Source organism: Myripristis murdjan, chromosome 11 (assembly GCF_902150065.1).
Source record: "Myripristis murdjan chromosome 11, fMyrMur1.1, whole genome shotgun sequence".
Taxonomy (NCBI): Eukaryota; Metazoa; Chordata; class Actinopteri; order Holocentriformes; family Holocentridae; genus Myripristis; species Myripristis murdjan.
Genome location: NC_043990.1, coordinates 28,580,218 through 28,597,940, shown reverse-complemented (window position 1 = coordinate 28,597,940; position 17,723 = coordinate 28,580,218). Strand labels below are relative to the sequence as shown.

General features: G+C 39.8%; 1 protein-coding gene across 1 annotated transcript; it reads left to right on the top strand.

The window, feature by feature from the left end:
* The first annotated feature begins 1,859 nt into the window (after nucleotides 1–1,859).
* sdhaf3 (succinate dehydrogenase complex assembly factor 3) lies at nucleotides 1,860–13,689 on the top strand. The gene is made up of 2 exons (XM_030064406.1): nucleotides 1,860–2,256; nucleotides 13,250–13,689. Exons 1-2 carry the CDS (start codon nucleotides 2,080–2,082, stop codon nucleotides 13,448–13,450), a joined length of 378 nt encoding a protein of 125 aa, XP_029920266.1. The 5' UTR covers nucleotides 1,860–2,079; the 3' UTR covers nucleotides 13,451–13,689.
* Nucleotides 13,690–17,723: the final 4,034 nt, after the last annotated feature.

Below are 17,723 nucleotides of genomic sequence, written 5' to 3'. Positions count from 1 at the left end.
TACTGCATGCTTGTTGAACTGAAGGTGAGTTGAATTTGAATGTTTTGTGAATGCAGTTGAACTTGTCATAACAAGAATGTGTGTTCATGTCTCTTCAGTTGGCCACAGCACTGAGCCACCTGAAGGGGATTGGAATCATCCACGCAGACCTCAAACCCGAGAACATTATGATCGTGGACAACCAGGAGCCTCTGAGAGTCAAAATCATCGACTTCAGCATAGCCTGCCAGGTGTCAGAGGTTATCAGAGGTTCTGTTGTTCAGAGCCTTTGGTACAGGTGAGTAACTGGAGACAAGAGAGCTTGTGACCAGAAGGCTGTCAGATCAGATCACTGGATGGAGAAAAAGTAGAAGGCTGTGCTTGGAACTGTGCTTGGAGATATGTTCAGTGGACTTTTCCTGGATAAATAAGGGTTAAAGACTGCCATAAAGCCATAAAGACTACAGTCTTTATGGCTGATCTAATGTGTTCCTTTTGGTCTTCCAGGTCTCCAGAGGTCCTGTTGGGGCTGCCTTTTACTGAGGCCATAGACCTGTGGTCTGTGGGCTGCGTGGCTGTTGAGCTTTTCACTGGCTGTCCACTCTACCCGGCTAACAGTGAATATGGCATGGTCAGTGTTTCCTGCAAGACTGCAACAACTCCTGCAGGCAGCCTTTCAGTGACAATGCTTTTACTAGAAGTTTCTTGAAACAAGTGACAATCTTATTAAATAAGACATGTCTCTTCATATGCCTCAGAAATTTCAATGGAATGGACCGTCGCTGTTCGCTAATTTGTAATGCTGTTATCTGTCTCCAGATGAAATACATAAGGCAGACTCAGGGTCAGCTGCCAGACCATCTGATTAACTCTGGACTCTACAGCTCCCAGTTCTTCAGCAGAGATACTGAAGGCAATGAGCATCTCTGGAGTCTCAAGGTACCATCACTACACCATATCTATCTATCTATCTATCTATCTATCTATCTATCTATCTATCTATCTATCTATCTATCTGTCCTTGGCATAAATGAGCTAACCTGAGCTCTCTTTTTAGACACCAGTGCAATATTAGGATGAAACTGGGATCCAGCCTACAGAGACCAGATGAAAGTGTTCATGTTCTGTGTTGATATAAAATATGAAACATGACAGACAGAGATGTTTACTTAAAATATAGTATTGACTTGTAATTGAGTTGTTTTATTTTCCTGATAATCACAGAACACACACATAAAACTACTTTTGACTATGGTAATATGACAGATATAAAACTGTCATATTACTTTTACTTTTTTGTGAGGCAGATAGATCACTAACATTTATCTGCATCTCAGATGAGCAATAATGATGCTGCTAGGAGCCAAAACACTGTGCCACTTCAAAAGGCTAGAAGGTATCTGTGAATGACGGGCATATCCAGGTTCCCGTCTTTGTATTTATTTATCAGTTTATTTAGTTTACATTTATTGATCGCCCTGAAAGGGAAATTCAAACTCATAAATTCAAAGGGAAAAAACATTTTTCGGATGGGAAATTGAACATATTTAAGACACAGTATACACATGTTAGTGAGAAAATATTTATGATTTTCATTGTATTGTATTTTATTAAGTTTAATTTGTGTTACAAATATTGTCACCAGGGACATTGTCCCGTCCTCATCTAAGCTGGCTTTGTTGCTGTCTCATGGGAAACACCTGTATTAAACAATGTTACAAATATTTGTTTTTGTGCTTCTTATTTCATCAGTTCAACTCTCACAAATAATTTCCCTAATGGTGGAAAAATCGTTTGAATTCAATCTAGCGCACAATCGGGGATGGAGTCGCCACCAGGGGTCAGTATAAAGAAACAATCCGACTTAAACCACAGCCGGGCAGGAGAGAATGTCATTTCCTGGATAAACAGAGGTGAATGTTAAGTAACTATCATTGAATGGTGGTTCCCAGCGTTTATGCTCAGTGCTCTTGGACTCCTACTTCTCCACATGTTAGCTGAAACTCTGCAGCTGTATTTCAACATGTTTGCTTCATAGGAAAGGCGCTAGTGAGTTTTCATTAAGCAACAGAGACTGAAAATACGCTATTCTCTGTCTTCATGGCGACCTCTGCCCATGTCTCCAAAGTCCGCTCTTTGTACAAGAGGATTCTCATCTTGCATCGATTCCTGCCGATAGATTTGAGAGCGATGGGCGACCAGTATGTGAAAGACGAGTTCAGAAGACATAAAAGTGCCTCTTCATCGGAGGTCAAGTGCTTCATGAGAGAGTGGGAGGTAAACTCTTTGACAGTTACACACTACACAGTATCTGACAGTCATGAAACACAGCTGCACTGCACTTTTGCTCCGATAACGTGCAGTTGCCTCACGGAGTGAAGCTCAGCCAGACTTCTATTCAGATATCTCGCATTTGAATATTCCTTTGCTTATCGTCAGACGTACACATCAGCTACACTGTGCCTTAAAGCAGTTTACTACTTTTTTGGATCCGCTTTTTAATTCGGCATATTTTATATTTACCGAACAACATTTATGTTAGTAACATGCCTGCTATCCCAACTGTGTTGCCTGTTATTCTCAGTCACTTTGCACCAATATACACAGTGGTCGGTGGTACATGGTCTGAAACTGAGAGTGAAATGAAGGTCAGTGCTGCCGAATTTACCGGAAGACCCTAACGTTTGTGTTAAAACCTTACTACATGTTCGAGCAGGTTTGCACGTTTGCTTTTGAGGAAGGCAGCGTAAAACTGACGGATATTTGAATGGAGTTTGCTCTGACGTTCTCTCCACGCAAGGGAACCAGGCAGCTACTCTTACACGTGCAGTCACAAATGTTTTGCGGGCTAGTGTTATGGCACTTTCTTGCCAGACGGTGGCAGAGTGGCCCCACTAACAAGCAAAGACAAGACTGGAGGTGAGCGTCACTGCAGATTCAGTCTTGGGCTCCATATCTATATTTCCATCTTACACAGAGCAGACGGGGGCAATGGCATTGGGACACACCAGTCTTGGCTAAAATCTTGTAAATGTTGAGCATATAACCTTATGATTGTTAGGGAAGCAGTAACGTAGAGACTGGAGAAGCACAATTGTGACATGAAGGTTGCGAGCCCAAGTCCCTCACCCAGCTGGGAAAATGCAGAGCTCCTGAGCAAGGCATGCATGGAATATTAAGTGTATCATGTGAAGCAGCATCAAGATTAATATAAAGAGCATGATGCTATTTTCCCAGTACCACCAGCGTTTCTCTGTATAAAAAATGACAATATTGGATCTTTTTTTTAGAATAATAATTCTTAAAAAGCATATTTTTCTGTTGTAGCATTTATTTTCTTCTTGCTACACAGATTTACAAAAAAACCTCACAGTCACAGTCATTGAAAAGTTTGTTGTTTTGTTATGTGTACTCCATTAGTAGCCTCACAGCGCCTATTTTGTATTTTTGCATCCTGCCAACAAAGATGCAGACGTGCCCACAGTCTGTCACGGCTCTAGTGAACACTCGGCAGTGGATGTCCTAATCTAATTCAATTAACAACAAACAAACAAAATGTGCAGCTTTCAAAAGCATTCAGTCGTTTTTTGTTTTATTGAGTCATTGGCCGTGGGTTTCATCTGTCACATTATTAATTACCATATTCATTCTGCATAATCTGGACCTTCACTCATCGGAAAACTTGTGTTTCTCTACTTGCAACGGGCAGATAAGACATATGTTTATGTTGGAAGAAAACGAATGCAGGATTGATTGTGTAGGCTAGTCCTACAGTGTCTGTGCTTAAAAAGATGTAGAGGCACGAGGCTTGTGATGACTCACCTGCGCAAGCATCAGGAAGTTTGCGTGGTACTCCAGCCTTTGCCACCCACATTAACCATTTAAAAGGGAACTGAGGGGAATGCCACCCAGATTTCTCAACTTCCAGGTAACATGCAGATTTCCTGGGGAATGTGTAAGAGCATCGTTAAGTTGGTCAATTTACAGATTTATCGGTGAATCAGTCAGCTATAAACACCGTTTTCCCACGTGCAGAGACCAAAAACTGTCAAAAAAATGGTTGGCCTTCTACTTTGACGGAGAAATTTGCCATAATCATTTATCTAACACATGTTTTTGGACAAGGTAAAAATCTTTCTAGCGGACATTAGTAGAACTGCAAATAAAACCTGCATCCTGGTGGGCATCAAAATGGTGTTAGTCCTCCTGGCCCAAAATCAGCACCATGTAGTGTTCCTTTGGGGTGAGATTTTTAATATTGCAAGTATTGGATACCTTTTACTCCCATAATTGTTTTGGTTTTAACACCAGGAAGTGTTGACTCCAAGGCCTACGGGTTATTGTTACACACTGAGGGTAACTTGGCTGCTGTCCTCTGACTTGGTTATCTGAAAGTTATCTGGAAAATGGCAACCCTAGAACATAAATTCAATCCAAATCCAAATTTGATGCTGCTTTTATCATGTCTGCTTTTTGTAACCACAAAACAAATCTGCCCATCATAAAACTGAGCATGTTTTTGTTAAATTAAACAGTGTTAACCTTTGCTATAGATTTGAAGAGTATTACCTTTAGCTTATATACATTCCACATCAACCTTCAACTTTCCAAGTTTTTTTCATAGCAGCAATTTTGGCATGAAATCGGAAATTAAATGCAGGTGTTACTAAGGACATTAATTTACAAGTGCGTCTTTCCGGTGAGTCACCATAGAGCTAAATGCAGTGTAATGTTTATTAATGTCATTAGTAACACCTGTGCTTACCTGCTATTTCATGTCAGAATAGCTGCTCTGAAAAGGGTGTGTTGCAAGTCGTAGAGATGAGAATCTTTCCAAGCTTTATCTTCCATCTCATTTGACATGAAAGCACCATTAACGCTTGTGGGCAGCTGAAGAAACTCCACTTGCATTTATGTAGCGGTCCTGTGCAGCCACAAAGTTTTAAATAGGCAAATCATCTGCCTTCTGCCTTTCATTGCTTTGGTATTGTCCTTTTTGGTACATCGTTTTGATGTGTTAACATGTCAAATGACTTTAGGGATGAGTTTACCATCAATCTTAGTGATGGAGGGAACAGTTGTCCAACCATTGTTATAGAGGACTAGGAGGCTTTATGATGACTTGACCAGCATCTGTGTCACAGAGGTGTCCATCATATCAGAGATGCATGGCATGTGATACTACTGACTACTTTGCCTTTAGTTCCCAAAATAAACAGAACCAGAACAGCTTGCCAAGTCTTTTCAATGTGGCTATAGACAAGTTTATGAGCCGTTTCCGCTCTACTTCCTAAACTCCTCCCATCGATGCAATCCATTTCCGTTTTGGCGTGCTGGTTTGTTTTTAGCCACAGACATACATAGGTTTTTAGCTAGCTAGCTCTGTCCTGCCGACGAAAGGAAATTACAGATGGATACTTAAAAAAAAAAAGTGGTTCGGGAACGACGTGTGCGGTAGTGTGCCGGCCTTGTTAACCTGAAGAGTCCACTGATCAGAGTGCCTCGTGAGGTTTAGAATCTTGCCTTGTGTCCCTGTCTATCAGCACCCAGCCATGTTGTTCATTAAATACAGATAAACACAACAAATACTGTGTGCATTGTAGTTTTTAATATTATATATGAATATTTTTATAGTGATGTAATTATGTGGACTGCTTCTGTATTTTACGGTTTAATACCTGTTAGGATTAAACACGTTCGCTTTCTTGTTGAAGCCATTTGTTTAGTTTCCTCAAAGCAATTCATTCATCCAGTGTTATTAATGTACAGCATGAGCTTACTATGAATGATGAACTGTGTTAAAAGAAACTGTTACACTAAGGAACATAAGGCCTAGCATTCATGATCGTAGTTCAGTGCAATAATGAAATGAAATTACATTTTTACATTTACATAAACTTTTATTTTCACACAAACAGTCAAGGTGGTTGAATCGTGTTCCCATTGTAAGGACATAATTATTAAAATTGAAACCTCACGAGCAGCGAGCTACATGTCTAGACGAAGTTGCGTTAGCATGGAAGTTTGTTTACACCGGCATACGCTGCGCAAACCACTTCCGGCGGAAATGAAGTGCATTTTTGTAGAGTAATGGCGCCCCCCAGGATTTGGCGCGTAAACTTGTCTATAGGGAAGAGCCAGTGCAATTATGAATTACAGGGGCTGGTGGGCTAAATCACCCATCTGCAGGTAATTTCTCTAATGAAGTGGATAGTGATTGCAGCTGGAATCCTGAGAGGTCTCTTTGTCATTTCGGTAGGTGTGAAGCCACAGGGGAGGAAGCATTCAGTCTCCTCACTCCATGATGGAGTCCATCTCTGTTTTCACAGCCACTACAGATTATCAGTATAGACAACATGCCTGATTTCTTAAGCATTTTCAAGTCTATTTTTGTTAGTCTCAATCGGAAGACAAGCTGTTATTTTGTTTCATTTGCAGATTGGGTTGGGTATGTTTCAAGTGAACCATAATTTATCGACCAAACCAGGTGGGAGCTGGCATTTCCTTTGGTCGTCACAAATTTGCCGTGAGACTCCCTTCCTGGGCCAATCTCATCTTCATCTCCTTAATTTACAGTGTGTTTGATTCATAATGCACATTCACTTTATGTAGCTGGGTGGGATGACAGTCTCAGTCTCAGTCCAAACGAAGCCCCAAGGGCAGACGCATAAAAATCTGTTTAGATTCCCGATAAAAAATGACACTGTTCTGTGTTATACATCTCAATCATGCCTCGTGCCCACTCCCACAATTAACCATAAATGGAGGCCGGCACACCCTTTATAAACTGTCTTTGCATCCAAACAGCTGTTGCAACTTATTCAGTCTTTAGAAAATGACAATGAAAAAGACAGCAAAGAAACACAATTTCACTGCATTTGGATCAATAGTTAGTGAGGCTGAGATACGGTATGTTGCCTGGAGGCCTTAGCACTTCAACAAGCTCAAACAAGATATAATATATAAAATAACTTACTAAAGCCTTTCATTCAATCAGTCGTGAGCTCCAGACCCTGAAAGAGAAATACATAAATAAATAAATAAATAAATAAATAAATAAATGTTGCATTGTGCACTGATCTGATTCTTTGCCTCGCACTTGTAGTGGCATTTGTAAGAGCTGAGGATGGTGAGCTCATACGTACTCTTTGTGTGCCTGTTCTTGCATTGGTAAGGTCCTTCAGCAGTGCCAAAGCCACTGTTGTGTCCCTACACACAGCCTTGCCTATGCCTATTTGTAGCACTTACAGTGTATAGTAATTGATCACACTTGAGGTTCTAAACTATATTCAGTTGTGAGTTATTCCTTAACCAGTAGACTGTATGAGGTGTGACACATTTTCTCTCACAATATGGTAAATAGGTGTGTGCCAGATCAGACAAACACTATGAACTGACTATTATTATGCATATTTATATTAAAATAATAGAAAATGAGATACGATAATAATGTTCTTGGTGTACATATGGTATGAAGTATACGTAGGTGTACCCCACATTCTCCTTTATTTGTAAATACCAGTTTGTGTGTGGAAAATAGTGTGTGCACGTTATTGTGCAAAGGTATCGTTTATGCATTTGTCCCCAGGTTTGGTAGGGAAACCTCAGTATGTTTACTGTTTTCCCCAAGATTCAAAATAGGGCTGCATGATATGGTAAAAAAGAAAAAAATCATTTTGCGATTATTTTGATAAATATTGCAAAACTGTTTGCAATTTTAGTGGGCGTGATCATTTTTGCATCCTAATTTTCATTTTAACTGGGGAAAAACTGGCAAAAAAAAAGATGAAGATGGGGTCTGCACCAAACCATCATGTTTTTTGTGTTTTTTGTTTTTACATCTGGAGAATATGATTTGTAGGTCAGGACATCTCTGTAGCACCACAATTCTTCATTTATTTTGTCATGTATAATGGTATACTGTCACATTTCACCTTTTTCAAAAAACTGAAGCTTTTGCGATTTGGATGTTGCACTTATTCATATTGTAAATTTGAAACCACTTTGATTAATTGTGCAGCCCTAGCTCAAAATACCTGCTTTAAGCAAAAGAACACTCCTATTTTATTTATTTATTTTTTTTTTTTAAGTGGAACCCAAACTGGGCTGCTGGCCCGTTGCTGAAGGTCCCCACATGGCAAGGGCAGTAATAGGTTTTTAATGAGCCCTGGTCCCAGGCCTATAGAATACATAACTTATTAGGGAACTGAAATAAATTAATGACTTCTGGACTACTATGTTATCATAATTTACCATAGATTAAGTGCAGCCTAAAATAGGTTCCATCATTGCATTGTTAAAAGGCTGTTTAAGTTTTCTGGTAATACTGCCTATACAGTGCATTATAATGAACTGACTTTGAGGAAGGAAATAATTTAATGATCTGAAATCTAAACGTAAGCACAAGGGATTATATATTGAAAGTGTTGTATATAAGATGCCAGCGCACAAAACACACTGTAGCAGCTTGCAATTATGTCCAACCCCCAGCTCTTTCTCCTCACCATCTTTACAGGTCTCTTCCTCCCTCTGACCATTCTTTAAAGAGGGGGTGAATCACAGCTCCATCTTAGCTTCCTCAGAAAAGTGCAGAAGGGCGGGAACAGATGAGGAGCGAGACTCCAAATGTGATTACAAGCACTGAGTGTTCAGTGTAATCCGGTTATTTCAGAGGTACCCGTGGGAGTTCTCTGCTACTAATAAATCGTCTGCATTGGGATGGACAGGTTCTCCAGAGAGAGAATGAAAAGTGAGAGGTATGGGGTTGTAAGGAAGAGGGGCAAAAAGAGGAGATATGATTAAAAATGAGAATGAACTAGAGAGAATTTGGTTGCCGGACTAGGCAGAATGAGATAGCTTTACGAGAGCAGGGAGAGGACAGGGAGATGGTTTGTGAATTTGACTATGACCAAGAGATTCACAATTGAAGATGGTGGGGAGTTGGGACCATTAGCTGACGGGCAGCCTTGACAGTACAGGAGCTTTGAGACCAAAACAGATGAATTGTGGGGAGGTATTGGTTGTGACACATTTGTTACAACCAAAGTATTGGCAGCAGCTTCAATGTAATTAGGGGAGTAGACTACTTTCCTCAAATTGCCTCAGAGGGAATCCTATTAATGGTGTCCCAGACACCAGGGCCACCCTCAACTGAAGAAATTTATAGCTGACTAAAAGTCATTGGATTTGCAAACCTACAGATTTTTCCACACTAGTGTTCCCTAAATGATTACATCTATGCTAAACAAGGCAGCAGTGAACCAAATGTCCTCATGCAAGGCAAAACTAACCCCCCCAGAAGAGATTCATCACTCTGTCAAGTTTTTCCAGTGTTTCATCAGTGGTTTCTGAGATGTCATGGTCGATTGACAAATATATGAATGCATGTTTTTATGAAAGTTCACATAAAGCATGTTACAAACAGCTTATTTGAACTCTGATGTTTTTCCTCTCATAGTTAAAGCCATTTAAACATCAGGAGGCACCAGATAACCACACTGAGTCATATCAGTGAGAACATAATGTGAACCAACTACAGGAAACGACCGGAAAAGGCAAGGGTTAATTGTGTTTGAAGGCAGATCACAGCAAAGAAAGCAGTCAAGTCCATCATGCTGCGCTAAAGTTACAGCAGTTGGAAATTGATTAGTTCTGACCCTGCTGCCATCACCACTCCCCCACTGCTGACAAAATTTCTTACACTGAGGGCAACAGGCTACCAAAGCTCTTTGCAATAAACACACAACTTGTTTGTCCATGCAGCCTCTGGGGGGTATTTCAGGAAGGTAGTTTAACCAACTCTGAATGTAACTCTGACATGGCGAATTCCCGAATTTTCGTTCTCAGAACAGTTCATTATTATGAGTTCAGTCAGCTCTGAGTTGGTTTCAGCTGACCAAGACACGTTCACTGTGAATTTGGAAAGTCAGCGTCCATGGAGTGCAGATAAAAAGATTCACCATGACAACTGATGAGACAACCAGAGCGTCATATTCCACACCTCAGAAGGTTTGAGGCAATCCTGTATGGAATACGAGTACATCCAAAAAAAAAAAAAACATAACAAGGCAGGAGCTGCAAACTATTATGTATGCTTAGCTGGAGCTGAGGATTTAACCCAAACTTGTGCCGCTGACTCGATAGCGCCATGCTACAGGTCCAACAGCCCATTATTCTGACACCTCAATAGTCCAAAAAATGTCTCAATGGACTGAATGCTCATTAGTCCAACGGCCTGTTATTCCGAAAACAAATGCTCGTTGCTTCGAAGGCCCACTGCTCCAAAAATACACACTGTGGAGCTGTTGGAGTTCAGTGACTGCCGGTGTTACGCTGAGTTTTGCATCCCTGCCGTGAAATGCATGCACCCCTGTTTACCCTAACCTTAACCTGAAGAAACCCCTGCCAAACTTAATGGATGCATTTCTCACTAATGGGCTTTTGGTCCAGTTGGACATTTGCCGTACTATTTGGGTTTCGGAATAATGGCCGTTTGTTTTCGGGATAATGGGCTTTCAATCCAATGGGACATTTTTTGGACTATTGGGGTTTCGGAATAATGGGCCTTTGGACCAATGGACAGTCCCTGATTCTATATAGAAGAGGGCTATTAGAGCTCTCCTTTTTATCCATGAACAGAGAAACACAGAGGAGAAAATAGGAGAGCAAGGTTAATATAATATGCAAGAGGAAAAAACAAAATAACGGGTGAAAGTAATTAAACTAAAGTATAAAAATATTAGCAATTTAAACACAAAGGAAATCTAAAATGATTTTATAACCCCTCGTACACAACAGTGAAAGAACCCAGAGTTGTCACTTTCCAACACGAATAACTCGAGGTTAGCTCAACTTAGGGCTGGGTGATATGGACAGAATCAAATATTACAATATTTGATGAAATAGCTTGATATCAATACTGTGATGATATTGTTGGGATGACTATTTACACAGTGGTTAAACAGTCATTAATAATGTGCAGATGACAGCCTGCTTGGTCAAGACAAATAACAGAAAAGCGAGAACAGTCTGATAAGTACAGAAAATTGTATCCCTTTACTGTAATGTAGCCTTTGAAACAAGGAGAAGACATCACTTATGCCGTATCACGATATTACGATATCAAAAATCCCAGACAGTATCTAGTCTTACATCACAATATCACTATGATATCAGTACATTAAGTAGAGCTGTTACCAAGCAGGTTAGCTTCAAGTTTTCTTAGTGGCTGACTTAGAGTCAAAGTGAAAAAAGTCAAGTGATGTGTGATATTGATGTTTTTCTTTTGTGTCTCCTACAACTCCTGAGTGCTTTCCTTGGTGGTTTGAAATCTCCTGCCTCAGGGAAAATATTACCCCTTGGCAAATGCTCAAAATAATTACATTATCTGCAAGAAAAAAACCTCTCAGACAAATGGATAGTCATTGCTAAGAGTGAAACCGTTCCAAAAACCTAAGATGCTTTTCTGAATGGGCAAACACGAGGCATTACCTGCATGTTGTTTGTGTGATTGATGGGTGATTTTTATGAATGAAAATGGATGCCAATGCACGTCACGTTGAGCTGAATTAGCCTATATGGTCCATGTAAGAAGAACAAGGGAGCTGACATCCATGCTACTAATGGAAGACTGTAGCCTTTATCACTATGGACTTAAGCTTTTATCACTATCATTCTGTGTGGGACGATCAGAGACACAAACAGGGCTCTGCCACCACAGGTATGAACCATCACAGGGCTTCTAACAACAACATTCCAGCTTGGCTGTGTCCTTAGAAAACCGGCATATTTGTGAGACGGAGTAAAGAGGCTGTCCTCACAGCACTGATAAAGATTAAGGCATGCAATATTCATCAGTCTTTTTATAGAATGTTTTTTTTTTTCCCATAGCACTCTTCAAAAACTGAACTAAATTAGTCAAACAAATAGTTCATCCTAAAATTAAAGTTCAGTTGAGTTTAGCCTGATATAGGGAGGTAGGTAGTCAATGACTGAATGAAGTTCATAAAAAACCAAACCAAAAAAAAAAAAAAAAAAAAAACAGAGTGAGTTAGCTCATGTTGTTTCATATCAGCTGTCTTTCAAACTGCTGGAAGTTAATGGAGTCATCTTTTTACAACTCCAAAAAGGCATAAAATGTCCATCAATTTTCTTCATGCAGCTTGTGCAACATGACCAGGTGTGCAGCTATTGGTGCGATGTAGAACAAAGCATTGTCAGTCAGGAAATATAGAAAGAGATAATGAGGTTAGTACTGGACGATTGGATCCACAGAGTCACTGATTGGATACAAAACTCTTTGGTTACGCTGCACACAAGATGGAGACATTTCATGGACATTTTATGCTTTCAGCTGGGACTGTCTTCAGTAACTCGGAGGAAGGCTGAGATGGAAGGACTGATGTGATTAGTTTGATTTCAAATGAATCTCAGCAGAATTTCGACTGCCAGCGTTAGAGTAGTTAATTCGCTACATTTTTGCGAGCGATCTACTCTGATGCAACTCCAGTCTTCCTCTGCTTCCCCTGGGACACCTCTTCCCTGCTCTATATGTATGATCAGTCCCATCGTTGGTCATGTGTGTAGGTTATGGCCTCTATTAGTGTCAAGATGACCCTCTGATATTCACTGCTGCTTGGAAATAACATGAACCCTTTCACTGTGAAGTGTCAGGCCCTTAATTTGTTGTCTATAGATTCAAAAGTTCATTCAGTTATTGACTGCCTACCCCCCCCCCCCCCCCCCCCCCCCCCCCTCTCCAGCCAGTAATGCCTCCTGCAGCCTCACTGGTGATATTAAATATGTCAAGGTATAACCCTGATTATATCATTTCATGTGAAAAATATCAAACTTTTCAAAATGGGTGAACTATTTTTTTTAACCAGTATGTTGTGTCAGTATCCAATCCAGTCCAATCCAATTTATTTATATAGCACAATTTTAACAAACACATCCAAAGTGCTGCACAACAAGATAAAACACCACAAGATAACACAATAGAAGCAGAATAAAAAGGTAAAATACACAATAGGATAACACAATAAAATAAGATAAGATCAAATAAAATAAGATAAAATAAAATAATAATAATAAAATAAATAAAATAATACAATTATAATTTAAATAGAATTAAATAATGTAAAATGCACTGCCCGCACAGCATAAAAAGAAAAAACAGAAGTACAATTTAATGTGGTTAATGATGGTTAATGATGATGAATGTTACTGTTTATATGTGATTGTAAACTAGTCTGTCTGATTCGTCCTGCAGAACTACAAGGACACGCTGCAGACTCAGATACTGGAATCAGCAGGAGAAGAACGAAACCCAGTCAAGTTCGGGGCCGAGCTACCAGAGAGGAAACTCAAAGACTTCCAAGATGAGCAGATAGGCCAGCTGTATGAGCTCATGCTGGAGGCCACCAAACCCAACAGACAGTTTAATATCCAGGAGGACAATGTCAAGAAGTGAAGCCATTGTGGCAGACTTCTGGCATATGACACACCAATGGACAAGGAAGAAGAAAAATAGAAAATTCAAAGAATGGCCAGCAATTCATTCAGAACGCTAATAAAGACCCTGAGTGCTTCAGATGAAATAATTTAAGCTAGTGTACAGGCTTTTAAGAATATTTGATTATATTAAAGTACTGTGTAATATCTCTGTTCTTGTCTTTGACAATAAAATAAGTTCTTTATGGTTCACTGCAATCCCAAAAAGCATTAAGGTGGCAGTAATTTGGGTCCTTGTCAGCTTTTTAGCATCACCACAATACTTAAGTCGTCTAAACCAGCGGTACATCACTGCAATGTGTCTTCTCCATACACTTAAAGCACTCAAGCCAGCAATGCCTCCTCCAGCCTCACTGCTGATAGTAAAAATGTTGGGGTGTAACGCTGATGATCCATGTACAGAGTTATAGTAAAGAAATAAACCATAGGTTCAGGTGTGCACCATGTGATTGTACTGGTGGCTGGTGGAAAACTTACATTGGTTGGACTTAATATGCTGGTGCTTTGAACCACCAGCCTGCACTTTGAGTTCTTTTAGACAGTTGTACTGTTGTAATATTTGATCAACTATTGTTTGTGAGTCCAACTTTTTCTTACTTGCAGCTGATTTGGATAATGTCGTTCTTTAGTTTTATCTCTCACTTCCTCTGTGTGGAGAAGATATCCAGCTGGTGACCACCCAAAAGTAATTTGAGCAAATGGAGCAAATGTACAGCTTCTCAATTAGTGGGAATGGCACCCTTTTCTATCCAGTCTATCTAGCAAAGATATACAACCACTGACACTCCCATTCCTGCCAGTTTAAAGGTTCAATCCACCAGACTTGCATGTTTTTGTAAGATGGGAGAAAACCTGCAAGAACACACAGATCTCGCACAAGCATAATGTCATGCCATGAACCCAAACTCAAGCTTTTCACTGTGAGGCAACAGTTGTAACCACTATGTCACCACGCTGCCAATGAGATTTATTTATTTTTTCTTTTTTTACAAAATTCCTTCCTAATGCAGCTTTAAAGATTGAATATCACCAGAAAGCATCAGACAAGCACCAGACGGCTTAGATCTAAAAAAAAAAAAAAAAAAAAAAAAAAAAAAAATGTCAGTGCTTGGCTGTCATCCGCCTTGAAAAACCCATCGGCAAACCCTAATTCCCTTTCCTTTTAGTTTACAGGATTTCAAGAACTCGTAATTGTGGTCTTACCTGTACTTCAACAGATGACAGGTTTCACAGGCAGGGATTATCCACCTTCTAAAACAGACAAGACACATAACATAAATTTAAGTGGTCTTTATTGAGATACACATCACGGAAAGCGGTCGATGCACACCCGGGAGCAACATTTCACCTGGCTAGGGCCTGTTCTGACAAGAAAAATGTGGATCTGCTGGGATAAAATCGGTATGGAGGGGTAGTTGAGGGTTTCACTACTTCTTGCTCATAAAGCAAGGTTGCATCAAGAAACTCCTCCAAAACAGGAAATCAATAGTTCCACAACAGCTTCATTTGCTGTACGATGTGAGCTGAATTCACTTGAAGGAATAATACCCATGCCTATACTTGCTAATCAATTGGAATCAATTTGAAAATACAGACGGCTTATTGACCACAGTGGTACACAAACAAGGGTAGTGCTGAGAGGCAGCAGAGGGGAAATCCTAGTTCTCGAGGTATTCTGTGCAGCAGATTGAGGGTGAGTTCTGCCATAACTAAAGGTCAGCATTTACAAGTGTGCAGCACATTTGCGGCGGTAAATGCCAGCATTTGTTTCTTTGATTGGATCAAATGAAAGATTCCACTGGCCATGAAATTCCTGGAATATCATTTATATCCATCTATCTGGCTGATTCCCACTCCAACCGGAGTGGAAATTCCTACTCAGTTATTGAAAGTCATGCAGTAGAAACAGAATATGACAACAGTTGTCACAGCAACACCTGTGATGCTGCTGTTAATAAAAATAGATGCCAATATTTTGAATTTACTCACATGCACAGTGAAATTTGCATGACACAGTTATCTAGTGTAGGTAATATGCATGTGAACAGGGAAATGTTGACAGTAAAGGGTAATTATACTTTTGACTCAATTGAATTGTAATGGTGTTGAATTACATAACAATCACTACATTAAGATTTGGCCTGCATATGTACTTTGGATACAGATCACTGTAGAAGCTGTCAGAAATTTAATGTTTTGATGAAACTAAACTGAAACTATAATCAGGTTTTCCAGGAGTTTTGAAAATCCTTGAAAGTGTGTATATTTGAAATAACCAAGAAAAAGCCTTAAAAGCTTTTGAAATTGAATTGATAGCCTTGAAAGTGTTTCACTTTTTTAATTAATTTATCAGTCAGTTTGCCTCGGCTCTGTAGATCAGCATTTCTCATCCTGCGGAAAACTGAAGCATGGTGTTCCACAGTTTTAAAATGGATCTCATCATGATGAGGATTATGATGTCTATTTTCTGTCTTACCCCAAATCTATCAAGTTTGAGTCCTTGAATTTCACAGAGACGGCTTGCAACATTATTGAAGTCAAATAAAGGGATATTTCACCCCTTTTTGAAAAAGCTGACAAGCCCCCTCCCCCCTCCCCCACCACACACACACACACATACACACACACACACACACACACACACACACACACACAGAAAAAGCAAGGAAGACATGTCACAGACAAAAGGTTTTTCAACCACACATTCCTAAGTTGATTTTATTGAATATTTTGCTACCATGTGATTTGACACTCTGAACCCAGCCAAACCATTTCTCAAATCCACCTCATCCAGTTGAGTTCGATGCACACACTCTTCTGATTATGAAGCTGACCCAAGGCCAGCATATACACGTACACACTCTGACTCATAACTTCATTCAGTCAGACGTTCATCATCACACCTGGACCCTCTCATCCACCCAAAAAAAAAACAAAACAAAACAAAACAACAACCTCAGCTCATGTTCTTAAGATGCATGATGGCAAGTCTCAGGGTGTCTGAACTGCTGAAAGTGAACAGCAAATATTGGAAGACATAAATTTAATAGTGAAAATTTAAAGCCACTGGAAACTTTAAAGGACCATTTTGGAGATTTTCATGTTTAGTATGATGCTTAGTGTCTATTTGTTGTCCAGCCACTGTTTTCCATTCATTTCACTACAATATGAAAATAAATTTTCAAACTTTCTTCACACCAGCACTCCATCACTCCATCAATTATCAGTTCTGTGGTTTATGAACAACAATAATAAAATGAGCGACAATATTGTTTAAGCCACAGAACATTATGAGGTCGGTGTTTGAACCAAATATGATTTAAAAAATCATATTTAAAAATAAAGGGATTTTGATTGTGAAAACTTTAGTACCCCTTTAGTAAAGGGACCAGACATGATATGATTTGCTCCATCCAGCCAAATTCTCTTCCTTCAGTATTTAATGAATCCAGTATAAGTGCCTCTATCTTTTCAAACAGCACTTTTATAGCCACTGGAAGGAATTTTTACCTGTATTGCAGACATCCCACCCTTAGAATGACTGATTTTAGAGTAGTTGAACCCCTCCTCCATGTCGTCAGTGTGTCACTGTGTACCATCAGGAACTGTAGCTTTGACAGAATGTAGGTAGGTACTCACGTAGGTAGAAGACACAAAGCCCGTATACAGCGAGAAATGATTGGTCCCGGTCAAATATGTGTGTGTTTCTCTGACTTCACTCATTTGACATCAGTCTGGTGGTTGTGGGTGGCTGCTACGGTCATAAGCTCATAGTATAAAAAGTAGAAGTGCGATTGCCTTGAACGTGACATCGTTCGATTCAGCAGGATGTGCTGAACAGTTTGCTGTGGTGTACGGCTGATTGAAACTGAGAATGAACACAGGAATACAGTGCTGTTCAAAACATCTTCCTGCCAAATAAGCCGTCTAGGTCATGACGGAGCCACCTTTTTGGAGGTCGTGATTTAAAAAGTACAACTGCAATTACTTTGAACCTGAGATAAGATTCAACATCAAACAGTTTGATGTATGATATGTGTATGTTTTCCACTTCTTCTTTCCAGGCTTGTTGGGATATTATAAAAGATTTCCCCTTGTGCACGGTCACAACTTTCTAAAAAAAAATGCTGTGATTTGCCTATTTCCAGGATATTGTATTTCATTTGCGACTATCAGGGAGCTGATTTCAAATTGCAGAAGACTCTCAGAACTTCTAGGAGAGGCGGAATGTG